This window comes from Ostrinia nubilalis, chromosome 15 (assembly GCF_963855985.1).
Source record: "Ostrinia nubilalis chromosome 15, ilOstNubi1.1, whole genome shotgun sequence".
NCBI lineage: Eukaryota > Metazoa > Arthropoda > Insecta > Lepidoptera > Crambidae > Ostrinia > Ostrinia nubilalis.
In genome coordinates, this window is record NC_087102.1 from 6,502,626 (window position 1) to 6,515,273 (window position 12,648).

General features: G+C 44.0%; 1 protein-coding gene across 1 annotated transcript in view; it reads left to right on the forward strand.

The window, feature by feature from the left end:
- LOC135078847 (dual 3',5'-cyclic-AMP and -GMP phosphodiesterase 11-like) overlaps window positions 1-12,429 on the forward strand; it is a 246,710-nt gene extending 234,281 nt beyond the window's left edge. The window contains exons 12-19 of the mRNA XM_063973411.1: window positions 860-1,009; window positions 2,524-2,574; window positions 3,958-4,212; window positions 4,943-5,052; window positions 5,757-5,945; window positions 6,614-6,842; window positions 9,071-9,154; window positions 9,242-12,429. Of these exons, the coding sequence (XP_063829481.1) occupies window positions 860-1,009; window positions 2,524-2,574; window positions 3,958-4,212; window positions 4,943-5,052; window positions 5,757-5,945; window positions 6,614-6,842; window positions 9,071-9,154; window positions 9,242-9,592 (1,419 nt within the window). The 3' untranslated portion in view covers window positions 9,593-12,429. The remainder of the gene's footprint in view (window positions 1-859; window positions 1,010-2,523; window positions 2,575-3,957; window positions 4,213-4,942; window positions 5,053-5,756; window positions 5,946-6,613; window positions 6,843-9,070; window positions 9,155-9,241) is intronic.
- Window positions 12,430-12,648: the final 219 nt, after the last annotated feature.

Consider the following 12,648-nt stretch of genomic DNA (forward strand, 5'->3'; position numbering starts at 1 on the left):
GAAGGTGTGATGTTTGGATTTCAGAATAACGTAGTTTCGTAATTACTTATTACTTAAACCCTTTCATGACATGCGAAAGTCTATCGCTCGCGAAATTTAAAATACCACCGGGGGGCGATAGGTTATGTGGGGCTCGAATCCACTAAACACCTGGGGTTTTCCCTCTGCCGCATAGTGGTCGGAGCCTTGGGTACTAAATGACCAAGGAGCCTTACGGACCGTCACGCTCAATGGGGGTCCGACAGGATTAGCCGGGACCTCGTTCGCGGACCATATCTTAACTCCTGAGGACCACCGGTGGTCCGTGTACCACTGTTGGGAACCGTTACAACACTTTCTTGACGGGGAAAACTTCTGTGGACTTGCTACTTAACGCGGTGCGGGACGCATTATCAGTTATACCGGGGGCCGTTCTGGAAGTTGCCTGACGTAATTAAATCACGAAGGCGGAATTGTTACGCTTTGTATTGCGAAACACGTTAATGACACCAAACAAAACGTCACTTAAAAGGATTTTTCAGATAAACGAAACGATACGACAAATTTTCAGACAAAGTAATTCAGATTTGTGTAGTTTGGAATATGATTTGTAACTTGAAAATATTGTTTTAAAATACTTAGCACTAGTCCGTTTCAGTCTCGGTCTCGTATGCCTGTTTTCACCATCGATCCCTAATTTTTAAGTGATGGTAACACTTATCAGGAATTTTGTTGTCATAGCGGTCACTTAAAAATTAGGGATTGATAGTGAAAACGGGCATTATTTATTAATTATTTAAAATTCTTACACAGCCTAAGCCTGCGTTTACCAGTGCGCTCTACATTGACGACTTTATAACACCAGTAATTTACTTTCCAGCTGGTGAACAAATTCGACGAGCTGTTATTTACCAAAAACGACGAGAACTTCGTGGAGGCGTTCGCGATATTCTGCGGGATGGGCATCCACAACACGCATATGTACGAGAAGGCAATCACGGCCATGGCCAAGCAGAGCGTCACGCTTGATGTGAGTCATCATCATCATCATCATCATCATTTCAGCCACAGGACGTCCACTGCTGAATATAGGCCTCCCCCAATGACTTCCACATCGCACGGTTGGTAGCGGCCTGCATCCAGCGCCTTCCTGCTACCTTTATCAGGTCGTCGGTCCACCTTGTGGGTGTTGATGTGAGTAGCTTCTTCAAATCTAATTGAAATCCTTTTTTGGAGGTTTCCAGCGACTGGAACCGCAATTAACTAGAACCGTGGTCCCAATCGCCGGATCCGCAAAAATTTAATAATTTGCTGCCGGCAACTGGGACCACTCATAAATTTTAGTACTGTACTGAATTTGGCTCGTGGTCCCAATCGCCGGATCCGCAAAAATTTAATAATTTGCTGCCGGCAACTGGGACCACTCATAAATTTTAGTACTGTACTGAATTTGGCTTGAATAATAATCTTTTTTAAGTTATCTATGAGTGGTCCTAGTCGCTGAAGAAAACATGTTTTTATGGATCCAGCGACTGGGACCGCGGTCCCAGTTAATTGCGGTCCCAGTAGCCGGATTGCCCAAACAACTACACGCCGGAAGATTTAATGAAGGCTACTGACAACGCCACTCTTGTGGCGGAGTTTTGAGCTGACACTGTGAAGGTTTGTTGTCGACATGACAAGAAGAAGAATTATTTTTTTGCAAAGATTATAAATAATTTGTATTGCACAAATTAATAGTCCCTTTAATTAACTCCTCGTACTAAGCTAATATGCTTGTGTCACGAGGGGGTTCACCACAAATAGTCGTGCGGTGGCGGTGTTCGAACCAGCGTTCCTCAGATGTTGAGTCCGTCCGACCCCTTTTAACCGTTTGGCTAATATAGCTTGTCCTACTATACCACTTCTCTAAAATCTTACTAACTTAAACTTAAGCTTTTTTGTTAATTAGTGCTTTTCCGAGGGTTACGGTGCCTTTTTATATTGTTACTCTGAAGGCACCTGAATGGCACCTGCGGTATTCTAAGGTACCTGTATAAAAAATAAAGACCGTATCGGTGCCTACATAAAACTAGAAAATAAAATAAACATAGTGGCACTGCAGAGACATACATCTCAATAATAGCCAACGTGTAACGATGCAAGTTACAAGTTACTGTCGAGGCAATTTATTTTCGGCGGCTATCCTGCACAGCACATACATAGTAAATGTAACGACCTGCATAAGTGACAAGTTATTTATTTTTTTCCACCGCTTCTTTTAAATTTTCAACACTCCCTTTAATTATATTATTGGGAAATATAACTAATTTAGGACGTGTGACGTGTGTAAGCGTCCTGAAGTAGGCGTATACAAGTAATAAATATTTAGATTATTTCCGAAGGGCAAAATTAATGGACACATTTTTAGACCAATTAACATTATCCACAGCCTTTGATCATGACTCGTGACATTTCTGTGCCTTCATTAATGCAAGGATATTCCGATATTATCGATCACCTATCGGTTTCATTATTTTTAATGAGCGATTTGTGTAATTCCAGGTGTTAAGTTACCACGCGTCCGCTTCGTTAGACGACGCTCAACGGTTACGGGTAAGTTAATCTTGATTTTGATTATGAATAAATTGTCATTTCCCACGATTATTTATAATCGCTTTGATAATTATTATCGATACTCCAACATCGATACTTAAAATACTGGCGCAATAGACATGAAAAATAAAAAAGCTGTAACACATAGCGACAGTCATTTGTCTTTTTTCTTTCTAATGGAACAGTTTACATTTTGCGTGGGCTCTGCGCAAACGTATTTCTAGAACAAATTCGTATTTTAAATGTAGGAGATAAGAAATTGGCGCGCAAGCTAGTGACTCGCCATTTCCTTTCTCTGTCTGGAGCAGTTGAACAAAAAATCCAATATTTATCCGGTTTTCTCTCGAGCAAAAATTGTATTCACTGGAATTTATTGTAAATTACCTTTTCAAAGAGGAATTGGATATCACGTATGCCTAAACTATGTCTGAAGTGGTTGCTTCAGCCACTTTTGTGGACATTCGAGGAAATCTGTAACTTTAAATAACAATATTAGCTCTTAATTAATTTAATGATTTGCGTTTTGATCAGGTCTGTTGACAACAGTTATTTTAAGTATAGTTATTGGATCTTAGGTATCGATTTTCCGTTTTTCAATCAAGCCTTAAATGAATTTCCATCTGAACGGAGCAGCCTAGACAAAGTTACAAGCTTGATAATTTGTGATTCCGAATTCGCTTCGACCCGGCGTTCTTTGTGTAGATTGTAGGTATTCGCTCCGAGAAGCGATTTCCAAATTCTAACTGTCCCGAACGTTACTCTAGGGCTTGGTTGCACCTTCTTACCTACTTTAACAAACGTCAAAAGTCTGTCAAACTCCATACAAAAAACACCGGTTATTGATTGATATAGTTACCGTTAAAGTATGGTGGTGCAACTCAACCATACGCCCGTATTCACAAACGATGTTTGCTTAATGAGGGTTTTCGCGAATGAAAAATCCGCCAGATGACAATACATAGACGCGAGGTCCAAATGCTGCATGATTGGTTATTTTTGACATGACATTGACAGTTATGTCAAAATCCACCAATCACGCAGCAGTCAGACCCCACATCCACGTCCCGCCATCTAGCGGATCTTTCATTCGCGAAAACCCTCATTGAAGCAACAAATCGCGTTGAATAGAGATCTGTGATTGGTTCATCACCCTGAGCGAGCGTCCACGCGCACTGTGAGACCTCAAAGTAATGTTTGTGATTACGGGTGTTATGCCCGTTTTCACCATCAATCCTTAATTTTTAAGTGACCCCTATGGTAACAAATAACAGGAATTTTGTAGTCATAGGGGTCACTTAAAAATTAGAGATTGATGGTGATAATGGGCATTAGTCTTCCAGGCAGCTCTTATTAATAATTTCAAACTATATTCTCTCATTCCAGACCCTAAGGATACCATCATCAGTCCACTTCAGCCTCCACGAGCTGGATTTCGACGACATAGATCTCTCAGACGACGACACCCTCACAGCTTGTCTGCGAATGTTCCTAGATCTAGACTTCGTGGAACGCTTCCATATAGACTACAGCGTCCTCTGCCGGTGGTTATTGAGCGTCAAGAAGAACTACAGGAATGTCACGTACCATAACTGGAGACATGCGTTCAATGTTGCCCAAATGATGTTCGCTATACTGACGGTGAGTTTATGTTGATGACTTACTAATTATAGCTTAGAATTTAAAGGAGACTGTTAGAGGTGTTTTTCGGCACATAAACGCATCTTTTGTGCCTTATGTGCTATTTATACTATCTTAATAATTTGCAAGTTTACTTGGTTGATGAATGTTGTAGTTGATTTTTTGCATGTCTCTAATGAAAATATCTCTATGTAATCTCCCTAAAATTTTGGAAAAGACTGCCCTATGGTTAATGTCTATCACTATTACGGATGATCCGTTATTCAGTAACCATTTCTCCATAGTACAAATTTTGAGTTTAAGCATGGGTATGTTAGGTTCACGTTATAGATCGTTTCATTCATGAAGACGCGCCCCGCCATATGTTTGAGTGCTCATCGGTACACGCTAAATCATCCATAAGTGCACACGCACACTACAATAATGACGCTCGGATAAAACTCCCCGCACCCCGTGCTTCCCTCGACCAAAAATTGGTGGGGCGCGTCTTCGTGGATGAAACGATTATACCATTTTATTTTGAATATTATTTTTTTGCAAAATTTTATTTTCTAGAAACGCTTTTAGGTAGTGGGTATTTTTTTTATCATCCACTTCTTTCGACTCAAGCATAGCTTCTCATTAAGCACACTTCATTCAAGTCCTACATTCCCCAAACTATGTGTCGTGTCGTGTACAAAGCATGCTAATATAAAATAATTAATTTTTCACGCAGCGGTTTACATTGCAGGAGACGCAGTGGTGGAAGATATTCGGCGAGCTGGAGTGCCTGGCGCTGATCATCGGCTGCCTGTGCCACGACCTTGATCACCGGGGGACCAATAACTCTTTTCAGATCAAGTAAGTACATATTTTTTTACTAAGCTTCAACCAAACCAACGCGTACAGATCGCCATCGCCGGTGAGATCATAGGCAAATGACAGGACGCGCGACCAATGACAAGTTTAGTTGAAGCTTTAGGCCCACCATACACGGCCACTCGAGCAGTTAGCCAGTGGTCAACATACACGGACCGCTCTTGCAGTTATAGTCATTAAAAATGTCACCCTACTGCCAACCACCCGAAGCAATATGAGGGTAGAAAATTGTTGAAAATTTTCAAGCTCGCCCGAACGGCCTTATTAGCGATTACGTAAACCTAGTTCCAGCAGAGTAGAGGACCAATATAAGGAATGTAGGCTAATTTGATTTACATCTGGTAAATAATATAGAGTCATCCTCCTGCAGTGGAGGCCAAATTACCTGTTGATTATGATGAAATCTACCATTGAAGTTCGATTTGTGACAAAAACAGAACATGATGTAACAAGCAATACATCTGTCCAATATCAGACCTGTACTGCCCAAACATCCACTGCTGAACATAGGCCTCCCACAAAGATTTCTATATTGCCCGCTTGGTAGCGGCTTGCATCCAGCGCTTTCCTGCTACCTTTATGAAGTCGTCGGCGTACGGGTCAAACACAAAACTACATATCAAACAAAAACACGTTTGTCGATCTGTAATCTGTTTTTAAATTCACCCCATATTTTATTTTTCCAGGGCATCATCACCGCTCGCCCAGCTGTACTCAACTTCCACGATGGAGCACCACCACTTCGACCAGTGCCTGATGATCCTCAACTCGCCCGGGAACCAGATCCTGGCGAATCTGTCTTCGGACGACTACGAGAAGGTCGTCAAAGTGCTCGAAGACGCTATACTGTCCACCGATTTGGCTGTTTATTTCAGGTTGGTTAAAATTTGTTGGATTTCATTAAAGTACACTCATCATCATCATCATCATCATCATGTCAGCCATAGGACGTCCACTGCTGAACATAGGCCTCCCCTAATGCTTTCCACGTTGATCGATTGATAGCGGCCTGCGTCCAGCGCTTCCCTGTTACCTTTACGATGTCGTCGGTCCACCTTGTAGGTGGACGTCCTACGCTGCGCCTTCCGGTACGCGGCCTCCATTCCAGAACCTTGCTGCCCCATCGGCCGTCAGTTCTGCGCACTATGTGCCCTGCCCAAAGTACACTCAACAGCCCATAATAGTCCACTACTGGACATATTTTTCCCTCATTCTATCCTCTCTTCGATTTGTCATATCTAGCCCGCTGACGACATGCAAAAGTTCGCTGGGCTGGATCTTTCGCTCGTCGAGTTGTAATTACTGATTCATGTAGTCATTTACATTCAATTTTCACTTGACCTTCACTGGTTGGGTTTTTTATTGGCGGTCAAGCTGGCTACACAGGAGTTGCAGCGGTGGGAACGAAAAGTGGGAATAGTCCCGTATTGTCACGGGATTTTTTTCCTTAGTTCAGTCAGTAGGACTCTAAACCCGCTGAATTAATGAAAATGTGTGACTGTCGATAAACATTTTTTTAAATAAAATTTTTACTTGTTTCCAGCAAACGCAAGCCCTTCATCGAGCTGGTGAGCAGCGAGCGCTGCGTGACAGTCGCGTGGGGCGAGTGCGAGGACCGTCGCGGGCTCCTGCGGGCGATGCTGATGACGGCGTGCGACCTCGCCGCCATCACCAAGCCCTGGCCCGTCGAGCGCCGCGTGGCCGCGCTCGTGGCCGGCGAGTTCTTCCGCCAGGGCGACCTGGAGCGACACAACCTCAACCTGACGCCCATAGTGAGTGTCGCTTGTAGCGCGCCCGTAGTGTCGCTTGTAGCGCGCCCAGCGACCGCCGCCATCACCAAGCCCTGGCCCGTCGAGCGCCGCGTGGCCGCGCTCGTGGCCGGCGAGTTCTTCCGCCAGGGCGACCTGGAGCGACACAACCTCAACCTGACGCCCATAGTGAGTGTCGCTTGTAGCGCGCCCGTAGCGTCGCTTGTAGCGCGCCCAGCGACCGCCGCCATCACCAAGCCCTGGCCCGTCGAGCGCCGCGTGGCCGCGCTCGTGGCCGGCGAGTTCTTCCGCCAGGGCGACCTGGAGCGACACAACCTCAACCTGACGCCCATAGTGAGTGTCGCTTGTAGCGCGCCCAGCGACCGCCGCCATCACCAAGCCCTGGCCCGTCGAGCGCCGCGTGGCCGCGCTCGTGGCCGGCGAGTTCTTCCGCCAGGGCGACCTGGAGCGACACAACCTCAACCTGACGCCCATAGTGAGTGTCGCTTGTAGCGCGCCCGTAGTGTCGCTTGTAGCGCGCCCAGCGACCGCCGCCATCACCAAGCCCTGGCCCGTCGAGCGCCGCGTGGCCGCGCTCGTGGCCGGCGAGTTCTTCCGCCAGGGCGACCTGGAGCGACACAACCTCAACCTGACGCCCATAGTGAGTGTCGCTTGTAGCGCGCCCGTAGCGTCGCTTGTAGCGCGCCCAGCGACCGCCGCCATCACCAAGCCCTGGCCCGTCGAGCGCCGCGTGGCCGCGCTCGTGGCCGGCGAGTTCTTCCGCCAGGGCGACCTGGAGCGACACAACCTCAACCTGACGCCCATAGTGAGTGTCGCTTGTAGCGCGCCCAGCGACCGCCGCCATCACCAAGCCCTGGCCCGTCGAGCGCCGCGTGGCCGCGCTCGTGGCCGGCGAGTTCTTCCGCCAGGGCGACCTGGAGCGACACAACCTCAACCTGACGCCCATAGTGAGTGTCGCTTGTAGCGCGCCCGTAGTGGCGCTTGTAGCGCGCCCAGCGACCGCCGCCATCACCAAGCCCTGGCCCGTCGAGCGCCGCGTGGCCGCGCTCGTGGCCGGCGAGTTCTTCCGCCAGGGCGACCTGGAGCGACACAACCTCAACCTGACGCCCATAGTGAGTGTCGCTTGTAGCGCGCCCGTAGTGTCGCTTGTAGCGCGCCCAGCGACCGCCGCCATCACCAAGCCCTGGCCCGTCGAGCGCCGCGTGGCCGCGCTCGTGGCCGGCGAGTTCTTCCGCCAGGGCGACCTGGAGCGACACAACCTCAACCTGACGCCCATAGTGAGTGTCGCTTGTAGCGCCGGTAGTGTCGCTTGTAGCGCGCCCAGCGACCGCCGCCATCACCAAGCCCTGGCCCGTCGAGCGCCGCGTGGCCGCGCTCGTGGCCGGCGAGTTCTTCCGCCAGGGCGACCTGGAGCGACACAACCTTAACCTGACGCCCATAGTGAGTGTCGCTTGTAGCGCGCCCGTAGTGTCGCTTGTAGCGCGCCCAGCGACCGCCGCCATCACCAAGCCCTGGCCCGTCGAGCGCCGCGTGGCCGCGCTCGTGGCCGGCGAGTTCTTCCGCCAGGGCGACCTGGAGCGACACAACCTCAACCTGACGCCCATAGTGAGTGTCGCTTGTAGCGCGCCCGTAGTGTCGCTTGTAGCGCGCCCAGCGACCGCCGCCATCACCAAGCCCTGGCCCGTCGAGCGCCGCGTGGCCGCGCTCGTGGCCGGCGAGTTCTTCCGCCAGGGCGACCTGGAGCGACACAACCTCAACCTGACGCCCATAGTGAGTGTCGCTTGTAGCGCGCCCGTAGTGTCGCTTGTAGCGCGCCCAGCGACCGCCGCCATCACCAAGCCCTGGCCCGTCGAGCGCCGCGTGGCCGCGCTCGTGGCCGGCGAGTTCTTCCGCCAGGGCGACCTGGAGCGACACAACCTCAACCTGACGCCCATAGTGAGTGTCGCTTGTAGCGCGCCCGTAGTGTCGCTTGTAGCGCGCCCAGCGACCGCCGCCATCACCAAGCCCGGCCCGTTAAAAGGGCACCACTGACCTAACGCAAGTCGCTTGAATTATTTCTAACAATATCCCTACTGAATAGACTGGTAAAATTGTTAAAGGTCTATAGAATAATCGAGTGATTTTACAAATAATATTAAGATTATGTCAGTAATGTAGCAGGTTCTCTGATGTTACATAAATGTAATTAAAAACTACAAAAACAAATATTTACATTTGCTGTTTTGTTTCAGGATATAATGAACCGAGACAAAGAAGACGAACTCCCTGCTATGCAAGTCAAATTCATTGATACGATTTGCTTGCCTATTTACGAGGTAAATATCATGAACATTTAATTTTTACAATGCTAAGCTATTGATTTTAAAGATGTACTGGACTAAAAAAGCTATATTATTTTTCAGGCATTCGCAGTACTGTCGTCATCTTTACAACCAATGCTCGATAGAGTGAAGAGCAATCGGGCGCATTGGATCGACCTCGCGAACAACGACAAAAACAATGACAAAATCGAGTACGGCCTCGAGAAAAACCACATCAACGAGCGAAACGACAAATCTAGCATCAGCTCGCAAAACGTTGATGACACAGAGAACACTTACGAAGGCGATAGCAGCGGAGCCGTGAGTCTGTCTTCAGAGTCCAACTCCAAATATGAAAATATCGAAAACCCCGTTGTAGGACTCCTTTGCAACAACGTCCTAGCGATACCGCGGGATTCCAGCAAGTTCTCAAACATGAACGAGCTAAACTAAATACAAAATGAGACGGACATTTATGTGATATAGTGAAACGCGTCTTATTTGCGGATAGCGTCCAAACCTCATTTCAAAGGCCAATAGCGAAGCCAAATCGTCCGACGTTAAGTTTTTAGTGTAAAGATACATTTTAGTGTCTATTAGCACAATGTGTTACTCAATAACGATATAGTTTTGCATTTTAGATGTTTATCTTTTTATTTTATAAGTTACGGTTTTGTAACTGATTGGGTTTTATTGAGCTTACGATTCCGTATGTTTTGCCGCCATATTTTTTCATGTTCCTATTGGCTTGAAATCGAGGTCCTTTACGAGAGTGAACGGTACTTGCGTTACAAACAACGTTGTGTGATATTCGTGTAGTTAGATGATGATTTAGTTGAATTCGAGATGATTCACCTAACGCAAGGCGTTTGTCGATAAGTTATCAGGATTCTCGCACTATTTTTGTACACTTCATTTAGCTTTACATGAATAATTTTAAGAAATTTATAATGTATGTACCTAAATGTTTTGATTTACCTCATTCGTCTATTCCTACGTATTACATGAAGTCATTCGTGTGTCGATAGTTTTCGTATCATTTAAGATACTTGTAATGAACATTTAATATTATATTGATGAATTATTTGAAACTAATGAACAGGGCCTATACGTCATGTCTAACGTAGTTTTTATCAAATATATGACCAAAATACCAAAAATTTTGAATAGTGCTAAATTGTTTTTGTTCATAAAACATATAATAAGACATTCAAGCTTTGAGTATTAAAATGTATATTTATAGAGTTTGGCATTATTATGTTCGTGTAAAATTTGACTTGTGCGTGAAATATATCCATCAGATACATAGAATCATGACCTACATATCGGGAAATGAATGTGTAACCATATAATGTGTATGTGACAAGGGTATAGTGAATAATATGTGACTATAATGTACACGTGTTGTAAAATATCTGAGAAATAAGCTTTTTATTTCTTTAATTTGTATTAACATTTGTTTTCAAGTTGTAAAATAACAGAATAAACACGTGCATATTGTAATCTCTTAAAATTTTAATCGCACAACATTATGTAAATAGGACCTTAAATTATTAACGAAGCGTAATTTTTGGTAAGTAATGTACTTATTATGAAATCGGGTTCTGATTTAAATAATATTCAGTTTTGTAGTCGCTCTGTACGGAACGCCCGCCTCGCAATAGTTTTACGCCTGACAGTTAAACCACAATCAGTGCTAGCACATCAAGCTTTACAATTGTATTGCAAAATGGTACGTATTGAAACTGCGTAAGATTCCATGGTGCTTGATGTGCCCGATATTTGGTGGCTTGTGGATTTTTGGGAGACTAAACTCTGACCAATAGATGCTGTAAAGGCGCGCGCGCACGGTTCACTTTTGTCACCGTAACAGTATGTCTCTCCATAGATAAGTTTAAATACTACGTTATATCTCTTTCTCTTTTTGAAAGTGTAAAAGAGAAAGATGTTGTCAGTGTGCGCATAGCCTAAGATAATGTCATCGTTGGTTGCAATCTATTGGTGATTTTAGTTTCTCTTTCCGTCACAGGCTACTAAGTATTGGCAGCACTGTAAAGGGAACTAGAAGTTCGCTCGGTTTTGCTTTGCATACTTTAGTAATAGCATTATCTATGTCTATAGATATTTCTTACGTTTTCTGTAACTGTTTTTCATCTGTTTCTTTTTTCTGAAATGTATTAATTGTTTTTTCGAACAACCCTTTGTAACTATTTTTGATTTTTTTTTTCGTTCATTTACAAAATATTATTACATCCTTTTTGCAAGAAGGCAAAGGTAAATGAAAACTTTTTGAATATTTTCTTGATTTCTATATTTTTTGCAACATTAACCCATTTCGTGCATGCATATAATCGAGCGGGCCTTCCCCTTTTGTGGTTGTAGCAAGAACCATTCCAATTAATTGTTTTGTATCATATTACCTGCTGTTTGTGTCGTCCGTTAATAAAAACGCGTAATTAATAATTATTATGTCAATTAAAATATACAAAATGTATAATCAAATTTTTTTATGTAATGTATAGAAAAAATATGAATTATTGCTAAACTGCAGAATGTTCTATGTTTTAAATATCAATTTTATTTTTTGAAATTGATCCAAGAAGATGCAGTTTAATTGAAATATCTAATAATTATGTTTAATAGTTGAGACTATTTCTAATATAAATTGATAGATTTTCATTAAAAACGCTTTTAACGAGTGCAATTGAAATCAATGGTTGGGATAGCATTTTAATTTCATATACCGTTTGCTTAGCGGTATATTTCTAACGCTGTCTGTGTGTCTACCTTCTATGAGACTATTCTAATCAACTTTATCAAAATTCACTATATTTCTCCTATAAATGCTGTAAATAAAAAAGAAATATTATTTTTCCAAAAATGTCAGTTTTCCCAAAAACATCAATCGCTCTCTCAACCATCAAAATGGTACGTAGTGTTGAAAGGTTTGGATATATTTTCGTTCCCATACAAATTTTGTAACCAAACAAAACTTTTGACCAATTTCGCCATAAAAGAAAAATTGTATATTATAATATTTTCTAATTGGAATAATTCTCTCTATAAGCGTTAGATATTTACTTGAAAAAAAAAATCTCAAATTATTGTGGTAATAAAATATGTACAACCCTAATGTTAAGAATCGCTGTAAGTATTATTAGAAAGTAATTAGAGAATTAATAACTGTAATTCACTAAATGAAGAGTTGTATGGTGTGTGAATAAATATGGAGGTTGTTTTGTTCCAAACAAAAATGTTATTTATTTATGATTAAACAAATTTTGAAATAATTGTTTGTTTTTCATACCTTACTTATCCATCTTTTACACTTTAAATATGGTACAAAAGTAGGTGTGCAGCTGCCGACTAATGTTAATGTAGAGTGTGAAAATAATGTATTTAAGTGCGTGGAAGTGTGGTCTCTTGTAAAGGCACCGGCTAGCTACACATGAACAATTATACTATAGGATAGAACTATGTCCCTAGGTATCCTAATTCCCTAGTTCCCT